This window comes from Eriocheir sinensis, chromosome 27 (assembly GCF_024679095.1).
Source record: "Eriocheir sinensis breed Jianghai 21 chromosome 27, ASM2467909v1, whole genome shotgun sequence".
NCBI lineage: Eukaryota > Metazoa > Arthropoda > Malacostraca > Decapoda > Varunidae > Eriocheir > Eriocheir sinensis.
The window spans coordinates 1,530,672-1,545,867 of NC_066535.1; the positions used below are offsets into that span (position 1 = coordinate 1,530,672).

At 42.5% G+C, this 15,196-nt stretch overlaps 1 protein-coding gene across 1 annotated transcript in view; it reads left to right on the forward strand.

Annotated features, from left to right (window-relative positions):
- LOC127004269 (two pore potassium channel protein sup-9-like) overlaps positions 1-15,196 on the forward strand; it is a 258,313-nt gene that overhangs the window by 152,234 nt on the left and 90,883 nt on the right. The window contains exon 3 of the mRNA XM_050871834.1: positions 9,567-9,727. Coding sequence (XP_050727791.1) covers positions 9,567-9,727 — 161 coding nt within the window. The remainder of the gene's footprint in view (positions 1-9,566; positions 9,728-15,196) is intronic.

The following is a 15,196-nucleotide window of genomic DNA, read 5'->3' on the forward strand; positions in this document are numbered from 1 at the left end:
TCATTATTATTATTATTACAATTATGATTATGATTATTAATATTATCAATGTCATCATCATCTTTCAAGAGGAGAGTATCAGGACATCTCTCCTCCCGAAATTGGCCTCTCTTTCGATCACTCTTTACTCTTTTATATAGTAGCAGTGATTGGCGGGCTTTTTTTTTTTCACTTTTATTTTTTTTTGTTTGCTCTTGAGCTGCTTCTTTTACTGTAAAGAAATCATGATCATCATTATAGTTATATCAATTATAATTATCACTTGTTTATCATTATATAATTAATTTCATCATTGTAATAATTATTATTTTTATTATTATAATAATTTTTTTTGTGTTAGTGTTTCGCAGATTTATAAAATACCTAATTTAGTACATATAAGAGTATCTTCAACTGATCAAGACTTTGGGGGATAAACAATCGGACACTTCATGAACGGGTCGATGAGTTGAGGACTTTGGAGACCCCTGATCTGAACGGACCCAGAAGGACAAGACATGAATAAATTTCCAAGTCACCAACACCGCATTGGCTACATCTCTCTCTCTCTCTCTCTCTCTCTCTCTCTCTCTCTCTCTCTCTCTCTCTCTCTCTCTCTCTCTCTCTCTCTCTCTCTCTCTCTCTCTCTCTCTCTCTCTCTCTCTCTCTCTCTCTCTCTCTCTCTCTCTCTCTCTCTCTCTCTCTCTCTCTCTCTCTCTCTCTCTCTCTCTCTCTCTCTCTCTCTCTCAGGTTACATCACCACCCCCGCCTTCCTATCTGAGTGTTTTGGCACAGGCACACACAACGAGAGCGGTATCAGCACTTCCTCTTCACTCGTTATGAGAGCGGTTCAAGAGCTAACAAGCAGGTTGACAAAAACATCAAAACCGCATTTTCAACAGCATATGTCTGTATCTTATTTATAAATTAAGAACAAAACTTTTCTTTCATATAATCTTGCAAATGGCAAATAGACTCGTACTATTTTTCTTTCGTTTGAAAACTTTGGAAACTAGCTTACTCACAATAAACTACTCACAAGCCCCCTACCTTCATTTTGATCATCAGTGGATTGGGAACAGACTAGTTTGTACATTAGTATATCAGAAGCACATTAGTTTTCTTTCTGACTGATAACTACCACCCTTCCATATCTTCTCAGCTCTTTAAAAAGAAGTTCAACAACAACAAAAAATCATACATACAAATGCTTATTTTTATCAGTATAATTTTATGCTGAACAGTCGGGTACACATTCAAACGATGCACCAGCACCTCTTCCTTCAGTTCTCGAGGGTAACTACAGCTACGAAAATTGACTAACTGCTTGGGGCTTTGTCTTTGAAAACTATTTAAACTCAACGACAACAAAAAAACATACAAACATATGCTTCTCTTTATCAGTATAATTATATTTTGAACAATCGGGGACACATCCAAACCGGCTCACCAACACCTCTTTCTTTAGTTCTGGCAATCAGCTAGACAACTACAGCTAAAAACATAAACTAACTTCATTGGGTCTGGGGTATGAGAACTATTAAACTCAACGATAAGAAAACAACACATGCCCGTCACTATCAAGGTAAGTGCATCAGGAACACGCAGGTACATGACACAAGCATTTTTTCATCCCTTCTTAACGACACCCACACATAAGGAGCCTCGTTGGACATGATCTTCCCCGCGCCAAAACAGACAGCGTTCGCATAGTTATCAGTCCCCTCAAGCAAGACCACGAAAACATACAACATAACATAACCTTCGAACCCAAGAAAGTGTCTCTCCTTCCTACTTCAACGTTTACCCACTCTTCTTAACCTTCTTCCCTCCCCTCTGTCCGTCTCTGTCTCAGCGTTTCCTCTTTCCTAACCAATCTTCCTTCCCTTCTCACCCTCTCCGTCTCATATCGTCTCACCTTCTCTCACCCTTTCCCAGCGTAACTTATCGACCAGCTTTTAATCACTGTTGACACTCTCGAGGTCTGTGTGATGAGCAGTTGATGGACGCTATATGTGCCTTATCTTATCACACTAAGGATTATGTGTCTCCCCTATCTTTGCAAAATGAGGGTGTGGAGAAAGTGGTGAAGGATGAAGAAAGAGCGGAGAGGGAAGAGGAATTATAAAAGAATGATAGAAGGACATACATATGAATTTCATCTACAGCAGTCACTGTGTTTTCTTCTTTTCTATATCATTATGCTAATATTTGCATTAGACGACTTTGAAACTATCGTGCAGTAAGGACCACCATTTTATTTATGCAGAGTTTTATTTACTTGTTGATCATGTGTTAATGACCATGTATATTTTTCTCTTTTGCCATCCATTGGTCTCAGAGACGCAATTTATTAATTTTGTACTCCCCTGCCACCCTGCACGATGCTTCAAATGAATCTAACTCAACAAATTTTCCTCTTTTCCTGCACTCGTCACTATTGTTCATCCGTTAAGCACCTTAGCCCTCACATGTCAGCAGTCTCTCTCTCTCTCTCTCTCTCTCTCTCTCTCTCTCTCTCTCTCTCTCTCTCTCTCTCTCTCTCTCTCTCTCTCTCTCTCTCTCTCTCTCTCTCTCTCTCTCTCTCTCTCTCTCTCTCTCTCTCTCTCTCTCTGACACATACTTACACACATACACACACACACACACACACACACACACACACACACACACACACACACACACACACACACACGCGTACACACACTTTCATTTTCCTTACCATCACTGCACACACCCTCCTCCTTTACCATCATCTCACGCATCATCTACCACCAACATCATCATTCATCTACCCTGCACTCTACACTAACCACTAAGCACTAACCAGCCTTTCACTACCATCGCATACATCACTCCTCACGACTGTCACTTCATCGCTAGCATCCCTCGCAACCTCCAGCATCAGCCACTACCACCACTTCAAGAGAGCACAAATAGCCCTGCCTGCACTTGACGTCTCCCTATCCAGCCCAGTCTCCAGGCCGTCAGAGCAGACCACATCTCCACCACACACGGCTCGGGTCACTAAGGTGTGCTCGCCCAACTTTAAAGGGGCAGAGGTGTTGTGTCTATCGCTCTCAAACACTCGCATGGATACTGTCTGCTCTCTGCCGGCGGTGGAGTTGAGGCAGATATATACAGACGTGCAAGCATAAACACACACACACACACACACACACACACACACACACACACACACACACACACACACACACACACATATGTACAAAGTTGAGTTTGTTGAGAGAGAGAGAGAGAGAGAGAGAGAGAGAGAGAGAGAGAGAGAGAGAGAGAGAGAGAGAGAGAGAGAGAGAGAGAGAGAGAGAGAGAGAGAGAGAGAGAGAGAGAGAGAGAGAGAGAGAGAGAGAGAGAGAGAGAGAGAGAGAGAGAGAGAATGTTGTTATACCTTCTCTACTAACTTCCCTCCCCCCTCCTCCTCCTCCTCCACACATCTCCTGCACATGTAGTGGAAGAGGAAAGAGACCTCGGGGTCACCATCAGCAGTGACTTGAAACAAACAAAACACTGCAAGTCCGCCTGTAAGAAAGCCAATACAATGCTTGGGTTCATATCGAGGAATTTCGAATACAAGACGCCGGGAGTTTTGTTATCCTTGTATAATTCGAAGGTAAGGACCCACCTGGAATACGCCGTGCAATTCTGGTCTCCAAATTACAGGAAAGACATTGAATTACTTGGGAGAGTACAGCGCCGCGCCACGAAGATGATACCATCACTGAGGACGAAGCCCTATGAAGAGAGACACGAGCGACTCAAACTCTTCACGTTGGAAAAGAGACGACTGCGGGGAGACATGGTACAAGTCTTTAAGTACCTGAACAAGCTCAGCAACGTTGATCACTCCAAGCTCTTCACGCTACAAACTAACCTGAGAACAAGAAACAACGGAAAATCAATTCAAGCAAAGCGATGCAATACCGACATAGGCAGGAGTTATTTCTCGAGTAGAGTTGTTCGCCACTGGAACAGCCTCCCTGCAGAAGTGGTTAGCGCAGAGAGCATCAAGTCATTCAAGAAACGCATTGATCGCCACTTTGCTGCAAGTGAACTGAACGTATCCAAGAGTGCTTTAATCCTTCCCTGCAAGCCACTCCTATGGCAAACGGATTGATTAAATCACTGAAAGCAGGCACCCTAGTAATGAGTCAACAGGCTTTCTGCCGCCTGCTAGTCCATGTTTTCCATGTTTTCCTCCTCCTCCTCCTCCGATGTCATATATCTGGACTTTCAAAAAGCCTTTGACAAGGTACCACATGAGCAACTCCTAAAGAAGCTACAGCCAGCGGGTATAGGAAACAACCTGACTGCATGGAAAGAGACTGGCTTACTAATAGATTTACAACGAGTGTTACTCAACGGGCAGGCTTCTGAGTGGTTTCCAGTCACTAGTGCTAGGATGGAGTACCACAATGATTTACCACGGGATTTTATTTATTTATTTCAAAAATTCCGATTAAGAAACGCCTCCGAAATCCTCCCGATTGCTGGCGACACCAAAGGAAGGGTGGTTGCACCACATCCAAAGGGACCAAAATGCAGATCATTCAGTGGTCAGAATCAATCAAAAAAAGAAGCAAATGAAATGTCATTCAACGTGAACAAATGTACCATAAACAGTAATTGGATGGAAACCCGCACATACAACATACACATGCAGCATGCAGGAAACCACAGTCCAGGAGGCACAATGAATCGTGCGGTCACTATCGGCAAAGCAGCAAAATAAAGTAACATAAATAAGCATATATTTTAGCAACATGCTCATATATATATCAGCGAGGGTATTCGGTAGTAAGTAATGTTGTTCTGTCATAACTCGATCGTCCCTAAGACCTCACCTTGAGGGTACGGTTACGTTTCACTTAACTAGCTTACAGGGAGGGAGATTATTAAGAGCAGTTCGCGGTGTGCGAGCGCAACACATTCCTGAGGGCCAGCCATATGAAGAACGACTCGACAAGCACTCAATCTCTTTACGCTGGAAAAAGATGAGACGAGTACGAATAGAGATGAGATTGTACCTGACCTGAAGAGCTTCAGTAATGTCAACCACTCCAAGTTTTTTGAGCTACAGTCTAACTAAAAACAACGGTCTACATATTCAAGCGAGGCGGTGTAATACAGATATTGGCAGGAGTATCTTCCCAGACCGACTCATCCGCCATTGGAATAATCTTCCCTCAGAAGTAGTAAATGTGAATACCATCAACTTTAAAAATCGAATCGACCGTCATTTCATTGGGACAAGAGTAATTTGAATACCGAAGTGATTTCATCTGCTCTGCGGGTACCAAGTGACTGTCGAGCAGATTAAGGGCCGCTTTCACAGTCACTTTGTTTGTTTTGATCGTTACCAATGGCGGCGATCGACGCTATAGTTTTCCACGTGAAACTGGCCTATGGGGTAGTGGCGGCTGCAGAGGAAGTAAGAGGTGTTGAGAGTGTGTGCCAAGGTGCGGGGCTACGCTAACCCCGCAGCCGCCACTACCCTATCGGCCAGTTTTACGTGGAAATACTATAGCGGCGATAACAGCCATTGGTAACGATCAAAACAAACAAAACGACTGTGAAAGCGGCCCTAAATCACCAGGGCGGGCAACCTCGTAATGAGCCAAAAGACTTTCTGTTGCCTGCATTTCCATGTTGTCATGTTTCTCCTCCTACTTCCCCTCCTCCTCTTCTTCCTCCTCTTCATCCTCCTCCTTCTTCTTCTCTTCCTTCTTCTCCTTCTTCTTTTTCTTCTCCTCCTCCTCCTCCTGCCGGCACGTTGCCGGAGGAAGAGGTGGGTGGGGAGGAGCCTTCATCTTTTCTGTCCTATCCTACCACACGTAGATTACTAGTAGTAGCGGTAGTAAACAGACACCCTCGCCATAGATCGATAGGTCTTTTGGTGTCTGTTCTTCCTATGTATTCCTATGTATTCCTCCTCCTCCTTTTTCTTCTCCTCTCCTCCTCCTCCTCCTCCTCCTCAATTATCATCATCATCATCGTCATCCTTCTCCACATCCTCTTCTTGCCTTTCTCTTTATCCTCTCTCATCTTCCCTACCTTTTCTGTCCCTCCGCTGAGTTCATATTAAAGTACTGAATGCACGTGTCTGTGTAATGTACTGTGTTCATCCTCACGCAGCGGGAGTACCGGGCTCGGCCGCTTGTTTATGGCAGGGATTTGCGCGCGACCAGGCGTAATGGGTTCATGGGGCCAGATTTTTTGCCACTTTTTTTTTTTAGCGTTGTAATGCTATAAAGGTAATAGTCTACCGATTAAACGATCGACCCCGCTCTGTGCTTAATTGAAGGCATATTATTAAACGTATATTTTTTTCATATTTTCACATTTTCATTGTTTATTTTTGAACTTTAAAGATTCAGTTTAGGTACTTTTCATCCATGTCCCCTTCCTTTGGACTGCATACACATGCGCAAAAGACACACACGTACTTTCACACACACACACACACACACACACACACACACACACACACACACACACACACACACACACACATTTACTCACTCACTCGCGCATACATACAAGTGAGGTATTCCCTAGAAAGATTTTTATGGTTATTTTACTTACGAGAATAAACTTTAGCGTATTAAAATGAACTCATTTTACTGGATTATTCCACCCAGCATTTACTACAACCTTTTCGTCTAAATTATTAGCATCATAACTATCTGGTACACAGGTGGTGAGACAATACTACCTCTAAATTATAAAACATAACATTAGTAATATCTTCCTGGGCAGATAATTTTATGTCAGGTGTCCGGAACAGTTCTTTACTCGCGTAACTCTGTGCAAATGGAAATGACGAGCAGTTATAAAAGAATATGCATTACCTATAAGTCTACGACAAGGGATTCCCCTTTTCCTTTCTCGTTCCTCGGTAGTACTATGTTCTCCCTGTCCCCACCGCCACCACCTGAAGAACACAAACACATCACCCTTATCTGATGCCCTCCACCACCCCCTCTGCATCCGCCCCTCAAGACAGTAGCACACTCGCACCTAATCCCAATCATCGTAACCTCACGCAATATTTTTCACACAGTTAATTTTTTTTTTTTTACGTGTTCGCCTATAGCGCCAATAGGTTTTTTTTTAGGGGCCTGGTGGTCGGCCCAAGCCCGTTATGGCGCAGGCAATTTTTATAGTGGCGCCATTTATTCTTGGTTCATGCTGCCCCCCGGAACTCATTCTTGATTCACTTGGACGGTTTCTTCTAGAGTCCGGGTTGATGGGTGGTCTTCAGGACAGCATGTGGGTAGTCTTAAACCACTCGGCGGTGACTGAAAAATCCCAGGTGGTAGCGTGGGGATTCGAACCCGCTTCACTTGCACCTGGATTACACACGCACGTGTGCGCGCGCCCGCACACACACACACACACACACACCACATGCACAGACACAAATACACATAAAAACAAACACAGAAACACACACATACGAACATATACACACGTACACTGAGACATACCCTCACACATAAAAATACTAGCTCTGCCCACCCCACATCCTCAATACCTGCACCTCTATCCCACGTCCGTTCCTCCCACCTCCTCCACCCCCACCCCACACACTCAGGACAAAAGTCACCTCATTCGTTCCGTGCCCAGCGACGCCCACCCACGCCATCCCGCGGTGCACAACTTGTCTTGTTTGTCCCGAGTTACAAGGGCATCCTTTTTTTTTTTTTTGCATTTTGTCTTTTCTTCCGAGCTGTATAATACCACTACTGCAACGACAACCAGAATAACACTACCAACAACAAATAAATACTAATACTACAACATACTGAAACTACTTCTACTAATACAACTACTGATAATACTTTTACTGCTACTACTATGTTCTGGTAGCTTAAAATATCCAGACAAGTATCTAAAAATGTTGCTGCACACTCGCGTCAATAAACAGTCGTGTGAGTTAGTGTGTCGCTGCCTCGAAATATAAATACACATGATTTTATTTCCTGCAAGATAATACTGCGCTTTGACTTTTAAATATATGTAGAGCAGGGTTAGAAAAACACAGCTGCGCGCCGGTATTTATAATGGTGGAAGTTAATGGATCACAGACTCGCCTCCAGCTGCACCCACGTGAACGTCAAGTTTGTAGAGTTAAAGGAGAACTTCTTGAGACATTTTCTTTTTCGTCTTGTCTCTTGTGTGACGGGTGACTCCCTGCGACACGCGACCTCCTGACCCCTGCTCAGCCCAACCTCTCTCTGTCTCTGCCTGTCTGTCTGTCTGTCTCTCTGTGTCTACTTTTACTCTCTCTCTCTCTCTCTCTCTCTCTCTCTCTCTCTCTCTCTCTCTCTCTCTCTCTCTCTCTCTCTCTCTCTCTCTTTAATCCATAATCCTAATCCCTGACAAAAACAAATCCTGCTTTCAGTCGTACCATTACAACTGAACTGTTTTCGTTATATAAATGACAAAGTAGTCCAGTTTGGAAGATAAATTATTTTTCGTTGCAGTATCCGGGCCGTTCGTTGTATATGTTATATACATTTTTATAATACGTGCATTGGGTTTTTCCCCATCAGGTCTGTAAGGGTGACGCAGCATACCTGTCACACCTTTGTATTTGTAAGTTATATTTTGATACATTTTATCAAAACCAATAAAATGTTCACGCGTTTTCGCTGCCATACATCTAAAGCACTCATGTGAAAAGTGTCAAAAGTTCAAACAATAAAATACAAAAACGGACGCGAAATATTTATATTATTTCAACAAATCACCAAGCACAGAATGATATTACGAGGAAACACTTTCAAAGGCTTTCTACTGCATAATACTCCTATAGAAACGCGCGTACAAGTGACGTAAGGGGCCGCGGGGGGCGAGGAGTGGGCGCGCAGCAGGAAACTGGTGACCCCGGGTTATTGTTTTCTCTCGTGGCCACCCACCCGCAGGGGGAGATTCAGGGAGGATCGAAGCGCCATATGTATGAATAGAACAATGTAGTACAGACCACAAAAGATCATCTGCTTAGTAATACAATATCTACATTGTTCTAATCTGAGTTGGTCGCGATGTGTGTAGGTTGTACACTACACGACAAACCTCGTTATTCAAGATTATGAGGAAAGAAAATGATTCATAAAGCACTACTTACAACTTAACACATTATTGTGCACTAAACATCAAGTATCGGTCTCGATTTTATATGTATTACAACGTGTATCTTTATTAGGAGTAGTTTTATCGAGACCGTGTGATAGTTTTATGTGCTGGGGGTAACGGATTCATTGGCACAGTGGTCCACCCTTGTCCAGGGACTCGCGAGTTCGTTCTCGACAAACAAATGCGTCCTAGTGGAAGGAGTGGTGTTCTCTCGTAACCTTGGCCACGTGGCTTGATCTACATAGCTAGTCTGGTATCATTAATTTTAAAGATTTACACCTTACCGTCTGTTTTTTTTTTCAGATACTATAGCTTTGCTTGAATTTACATCTATACATCATGTGTCTATTTCTTCGCTTTATTTTTGCATTGATACTGTCCACTCTTTGCTCGCCCTCCCACTGACTGCAAGTGTTCTCTGGTTGCAGGCTACGGCCACTCCACGCCCAATACGGTGCCGGGCAAGATCTTCACCATCCTGTACGCAATGGTGGGCATCCCGCTGTGTCTGGTGCTCTTCCACTCTATCGGTGAGCGGCTCAACAAGGTTTCTTCTATTGGCATCAGGCAGATCAAGAAGATTCTCAAGGTAAGGATGAGCTTCAAGTCTCGAAAGAAGACTATTTTTTATTAATATTAAAGTTCAATCAAATTACTTGAAAAAAATGTTGACTAGAAAGGAGTTGCAGTGTTTTTTCAATCAGTATTTGGGAAAAGGTCACCAATGTGTGATATTAGGAAATCGAAAGAAACCATGCATCAATAGGTTTTCATTCTTCATGTTTCAGAGCAAAGTAAAAACACACATGAATGAGGAGAGCTGAAAATATTTGTATCGGAATCAAGTAAAAAGAGATCTTGCAGATGTGGAACAACATGATTCAATATCTACATGTCGAGGATGAGCTTGGAGTAAAATTAAGACTCGATAGAAGAGGAAAACAAAGAACATTTCAGAAACATTGCTAAAAGGAGGAGTGAGACAACTGAAGTGTCTGAGGCAGAAACAAAGATTGCGAGTACTAGTTCCGGAGATTGGGAGGGAGAGGGAGGGAGAGGGAGGGAGAGGTGTAGACTCCGGAAATGGGGAGGAAGAGGGAGTGGAAGGGTTGGTTCCGGAGATAGGGAAGAAGAGGAAGTGAGGGGAGTAGAGTAAGCAAGTGTATATACGAAAAAGAAACTCTTGCCGCGGCCAGTCTGCGGAGGCTCTACACATTGAGCATCATGCAAAATGGATCAGAAATATTTGTTGGAATTAAAAAACTCTCCAACTATAAATTCATTATAAAAGAAAGAAATCATGATTCAGTAACTACATATCCAAGATGCGGGACTCTTGAAAGGATAGGAGGTTAAGAACATTTCAGAGAGAGATTGCCAGGGACAGAGATAACAGAGATAACAGAAGAATAAAAATATGGGCTGGAGAGAGTTCTTTACTACTAAAACACATTACGAGCCAAACTAACTACATGAAAACTAATTATGTATCATCAAACTTAGAAATACACAACACCTATTAAAATATGAAGATATTTCGTCCTACTGGTCTAGTTTATTTTCTCTCTCTCTCTCTCTCTCTCTCTCTCTCTCTCTCTCTCTCTCTCTCTCTCTCTCTCTCTCTCTCTCTCTCTCTCTCTCTCTCTCTCTCTCTCTCTCTCTCTCTCTCTCTCTCTCTCTCTCTGTCCCTTCTTTGTGACAAACCCCCGATGGAGGCTGAACTGCCAGGAGGGTTTAGTATCATCCTTTTTTCCAATTAGCAAATTTCGCATTTTTCAGGCGTTAAATAGGAATTACCATACAAAAGAGGCCAATGCTCCTTTTAATTTCAGACAAAATATAAATAAATATATAAAAACAATCCACTAAAACTGCTAAGGATGAAAAAACGGTATGGTCTTCTTGTTCTTCATTTTAGGAAAAGAAAGTTAAACAGCCATCCTATCAGCGCATCTCTGCCTCAACCAGTATTGACGTGAAGGGCGAGGTGGTTGAGATTATCTTTGAATTTTACTTTATTTAGTCGGGTTGAACTGGACTATTATAATTTGAACCTCATTCCATACTCGTACAGTAACGCTGGTGAAAAATATGATTCATTCGAAGTTTATTTGTTTACGTATAAGTTTTACACATCTATCTTCAGTTCGCGGCGTATTATCGATCGTAGCCATTTCGATTTCCTTAACTCGTAAAACAATTAGCAATATCAAAACATTCCATCAGTTTCCCTTAGAGGCAGCGATCCTCAATATAGACTATGTTAAGGAAAAATCTCTCCTTTTTTTGTGCAAGAAATCATCTTGATTGCTGATTGTTGAATTACTTCTCTCGTTGAATGACTTCAAATTTAACAAACGCTTTCTCATTGTAGGAAGTTCATAATTGCACCAATTACTCTCTAATATATGGCGAGGCTATATTGGGTTGATTTCAATTTTTTTTCCTGAATGAGAAGTTTCTGTTGAAAAAAAGAAGGCCCTACATTCTGCTCGCTTTAATCGCTGCACAATGCTTCAGTTTTGGATAGTATAAGATATGATGAGATTTTGACACCATCCAATATCTTTAACACACTGCACACACTATTCACACCTTTCTACCACATATTTAATTATTTAGAGTTATGTTTTCAGTTCCCTCTTAAAGAATTTGTCACTTATCCGTCAAAAGGCATCTCCAATCTATAACACGAAGCTTAAATTCTCCACGAATCCTCTTGTGGGCTTTGCTGTCTGAGCCTGAGTTACTGACATTTGTGTCGTCACCAAAAACAATAATGATATTGATGAGTTCGATATAAATATCACTGATGTAAATTTTAAGTAGAACAAATTGAAAAAAACTAAACACTGAGGGACACCACTAGTGAATGGCGCCCTCTTTGATGCAGCTCATTCAGCGAACACTCATTGTTATCTGTTACTCAATCAGTTTGTGAATTATTTGTGCACAATATTATCGACAACTATTTGTTTGATTTTACGTAACCGACAAAACTGTCTATTATTATACTTTCGATTATATTATTTCCACTCACGTTAGACTAATGGGTCTAGACTTGCCCGGTATTTTGATTTTTTCTTAGAATTTGATGTGATGTTAGTCATGTTCCAGTCAGTCGGAGACCCCGCCATTCTTTAGAGAGACGCACTAATATGAATGTACGAGGATTGATTTTGCTTTTTATTTCTTTATATATTTTAGGGTTATATTTTCTGGTCCCAGACTTTTATTTGTTTTAAGAGATCAAACCGGGCACGTGCGACGCTTTACTGGTAATTATTTTGACCATGGATGGAGTACATATAAACTGGTTTCCAATAATAAAATTGCCCTCGTTAGTGTTGGTAGTAGCAGCGGCCGAGCTTGTACTGGGTGTCATCCAAAAGTAATAATGTTCGCAATGCGATAGCTTCCAGTCACTAGGTTTCCCGCCGTGTTAATCAACAAGTATCCGACTTGAATTCCTACCTCCTTTTCACTGTTTCTGTATTTGAAGAATTTCATAATTATTTCATTACAATTAGTAACAACTTTTTTTGTTTTTGTACTTATGCTTTATATTTAAGTCTTCGCCCAGTTTCACAGCAAAAGCAAAAAGCAAAAGCAGAGAGGTAGGAAAATGTAAGCAAAGTGAAAGGAAATTACACTTTCCTTTAATACAGCAAGAAGAGAAAACTAAAAGAGACAATCCCCTTCAAAAAACTACGTGTTGAGTGCTGAAAAATACTAATTAGGAAAAAGAGAAAAAACTCAGGAGGAAAAAGAACAGCAACAGCAGCGCCACCACCATCACCAACACCCACAACTGCATTACCTCACTCAGGCTTTCTTCCTTATAATCCTTCCACATCATCGCCTCCACACGCAAACACTTTTCAGAATGGTCCTCTCCTAACGTGTTACGGCTGCGTCCTTCTCTCACCTGATTCTCCTTACTTTATCCACCCGCCTCTCTCACCTTCCCACAAGTTCGCCTTCACGAACACATTTACACTCCTCGTCCACTCACAAGCCTTTCTCTTATTCCTCCAGACACAATGCCTCCTCCACACGCCTACCGCACACCTTTCCCCTATAACAAAACGTTTCTACCCACACTCACCCTGCCGTTTTCATCCTCCTACATTCGCATACACCTCCCCCTCTCCATCCCACTCGTCCACATTTATCTGCCCTACCTCTGACGTACATCCTCCTACATCTCCCACACATCCTTTCTCACTTCTACCGGTCTCCCTTCCCACGACCTACCAAAGAACGAATTATGACGCATTCCACATCACTCATAAAGTATTCCTCAGTCACCCCCAAAATAGCCACGGTCACAAGCTCTTCACCATCACTCATCACTAGTCTCACTATTCCCTCACTGTCTTTCTTACCACAATATAATCCCAATTTCACTATCTTCTACACTCCTGCAGCTTCCCTCTAGCGTCTAAGCCACTATCGATACCCACAGCTTTTTTTTTTTTTTTACAGCAAAGGCGACAGTGCAAGGGTGCGAAAAAAAAAGAAAACAATAAAGAAAACAGCGCGCTACTTACTGCTCCTGAATAGAGTACAGAGGAGTGGACAAAAAGAGAGGTCAATTTCGGGAGATGTGTCCAGAAAACAATAATGGAAAAAAACCCCGCTACTTACTGCTCCTGAATAGAGTACAGAGGAGTGGCCAAACATAGAGGTCAATTTCGGGAGGAGAGATGTCCAGATACCCTCCTCTTGAAAGAGTTCAAGTCGTAGGTAGAAGGAAATACAGATGAAGGAAGATTGTTCCAGAGTATACCAGCGTGAGGGATGAAAGAGTGAAGATGCTGGTTAACTGTTGCATAACGGGTTTGGACAGTATAGGGATGAGCTTGATTAGAAAGTCGTGTGAGGCGAGGCCGCGGGAGGAGGGGGAGGCATGCAGTTAGAAAGTTCAGATGAGCAGTCAGCGTGAAAATAGTGATAGAAGATAGTAAGAGAGGCAACATCGCGACAGAATTTAAGAGCTAGAATACTATCAGTAGGAGGAGGAAAGCTGATGAGACGAAGAGCCGTAAACTCCACTCTGTCCAAAAGGTGTGTGAGTGGAGCCCCCCCACACGTGAGATGCATACTCCATGCGAGGGCGGACAAGGCCCCTATCTATGGATAGCAACTGTGCGGGGGAGAAGAACTGGCGGAGACTATACAGAACGCCCAACCTCTAGGAAGCTGATTTAGTGAGAGAGGAGATGTGAAGTTTCCAGTTAAGATTTTGAGTTAAGGATAGACCGAGGATATTTAGTGTTGAAGAAGGTGACAGCTGAGTGCGGTCGAAGAATAGGGGATAGGTGTTTGGAAGATTGTGTCGAGTTGATAGGTGGAGAAATTGAGTTTTTGAGGCATGAAGGACACAAGGTTCCATTTACCCCAATCGGAAATGATAGCAAGGTCTGCGGTTAAACGTTCTGCAGCCTCCAGTCTGGAGTCATGTACTTCCTGTTGGGATGGTCTTCTATTGAAAGAAGTTGAATAATGCAGAGTGGAATCGTCAGCGTATGAGTGGACAGGAAAGTTTGTTATGGAAAGAAGATCATTGATGAATAACAGGAAGAGAGTGGGTGATAGTACAGAGCCCTGTGGAACACCACTGTTAATAGGTTTAAGGAAAGAACAGTGACCGTCTACCACCGCAGAGATAGTACGGCCAAAAAGGAAACTGGAGATAAAGGAACAGAGAGAGGGATAGAATCCGAAAGAGAGCAGTTTAGAGAGCAAAGACTTGTGCCAGACTCTATCGAAGGCTTTTGATATGTCTAGCGCAACAGAGAAAGTTTCACCGAAACGGCTAAATAAGACTCAGAGGATGACCAAGAGTCAGTTAAGAAAGCAAGAAGATCGTCAAGAGAACGCCCCTTGTGGAACCCATACAAGTGATCAGATAGAAGGTTAGAAGTGGAAAGGTGCTTTTGAATCTTCCGGTTAAGGATTGATTCAAAAGCTTTACATAAACAGAAAAGTAAGGCTATAGGTCGGTAGTTTGAGGGATTGGAACGGTCACCCTTCTTAGGCACAGGCTGTACGA